The sequence below is a fragment of the Limulus polyphemus genome, unplaced genomic scaffold, assembly GCF_000517525.1.
Source record: "Limulus polyphemus unplaced genomic scaffold, Limulus_polyphemus-2.1.2 Scaffold9397, whole genome shotgun sequence".
Classification (NCBI taxonomy): domain Eukaryota; kingdom Metazoa; phylum Arthropoda; class Merostomata; order Xiphosura; family Limulidae; genus Limulus; species Limulus polyphemus.
Window position 1 is genome coordinate 4,800 of NW_013675007.1, and position 1,831 is coordinate 6,630.

At 31.6% G+C, this 1,831-nt stretch overlaps 1 protein-coding gene across 1 annotated transcript in view; it reads left to right on the forward strand.

Moving 5' to 3' along the window:
* LOC111083406 (kinesin light chain-like) overlaps positions 1-1,831 on the forward strand; it is a 15,953-nt gene that overhangs the window by 3,667 nt on the left and 10,455 nt on the right. The window contains exon 5 of the mRNA XM_022379913.1: positions 148-301. Within this exon, the coding sequence (XP_022235621.1) occupies positions 148-301 (154 nt within the window). The remainder of the gene's footprint in view (positions 1-147; positions 302-1,831) is intronic.

Consider the following 1,831-nt stretch of genomic DNA (forward strand, 5'->3'; position numbering starts at 1 on the left):
TTTTTGTTCAGTTTGTCTTCTCTAAGTTTCCGGTGATAGTTTTGTAATTTCTTTAAAGTACCTTCTCTCACTGAATATTTTCAGACACTCACTCATTAAGTAAATCTTTCTCGACTTAATTTCTGAAATGGTATCTTTTTTTTTTAGAGTCCAGAGCCTAACTGGTGTTTGGTTTCTACCATTCTGCATTGTCTCGGAGGAGTGCTTTACTTTCTGGGAAAACTTGACGAAGCTTTAGAATGGTATAAAAAAACATTGGAGATCAGATTGAACTTCAACCCATTAGATTTTTTATCGGTGAGTATTTAATTTTTACATCAGATTCAGATTTTAAAACAATAGATGTCTGAAAGGAATTCACACTATCTTCTCCGGTGTTATTTCATGCTAAACAGTTATACCATCTTCTCCAGCTTTGTTTCCTGGTAAACAGTTATAACTTCTTCTCCGACTCTGTTTCCGGATGAGTAGTTGTAGTATTTTTCCGATCCCGTTTCATGGTAAACATTTATAGTACCTTCTCCGATCCCATTTTATGGTAAACATTTATAAGTACTTTATCCGATCCCGTTTTATGGGAAACATTTATAATACATTCTCCGATCCCGTTTCATGGTAAATATAGTATATCCGATATGGTAAATATATATATATATATATAGTATTTTCTCCGATCCCATTTCATGGTAAACATTTATAATGTTTTCTCCAATACTGTTTCGCAGTAAAACATCTGGCTGCTGAAGCTACGACCGAAACCTAGGTTTCAATTTACAAAGCTGAAAGAGGGCTTTGTATTCTCTTATAGAAAACATACCACAACTTGTACTAGCTGAATCAATGGTTATGAAACAAACGGAACTGATACACGATAACAGAACAGAAGAGACAAAGGTTATGTCGGCTGTTGTCATGGTTTACAAATTGCGATAACAGTTTACTTGTTAATATTTCTACAATACAGTACAGGTCTCATGAAGAGACTGTAAGTAGAACAAACTTCAAAACGATTTCTTTATAAAATATGAAATATTACAAGCAATAAACACTGTTCTATATTGATTTAAGCCTTTTAAATTTTGCCCTGATGACGATATTAGTAACTTATTCAGATCGACGCATTTATTCGAGTTTCCATCGTACTGCGTTTTTTGTTGTTGTTATTCAGTTGTTAAGCACAAAACAAATCTAAACAATGTGATATATATTCTCTGTCTACCGCGGGTATCGAAATGCGATTTTTGGTGTTATAAGGAATTAGATTTATCACTGAGACACCGTTCCGTTCCAGAGTATAGGTTTTTCACACCAATAACATGTTTGACGTTTATTTATTTTTTAAACGTTTTTACGCCACCGTTGCTCCAATTAATCTTTACCCAGAGTTAATGAAGATTAGAAATAAAAATTACTCGATCTTAAGTTAAAGCTTGTTACAATACTCATTATTTTTTTGTAGGGTTAGAACTAACAAACTCGTTTGACAAATTACTAAACATCTCTTCTTGTTTTCCAATTTCCCACATAAACGCTTCTTTTTAAAGTTTTTATTTTTATCCTTAAACTAAACCGAATTTTCGTAAATATTTCAAGCTAGCATAAATGACATAAAGATCTCTTTACAGAAGAAATTTCCGTTTAAAATTTACAACCTTATAAAAATCTTAAAACAAGACTCTATCTGAAAATACAACCACTACTTTAAAAATCTATTGACTATCCACTATATATTAAGTCGTCAAGAAATTAATGTCGTTTTTTTAGATGAAAAAACCCGAACAACTTATAAATATCAAAACAAAACATTTATTAAATGAAATAGTCTCAATTA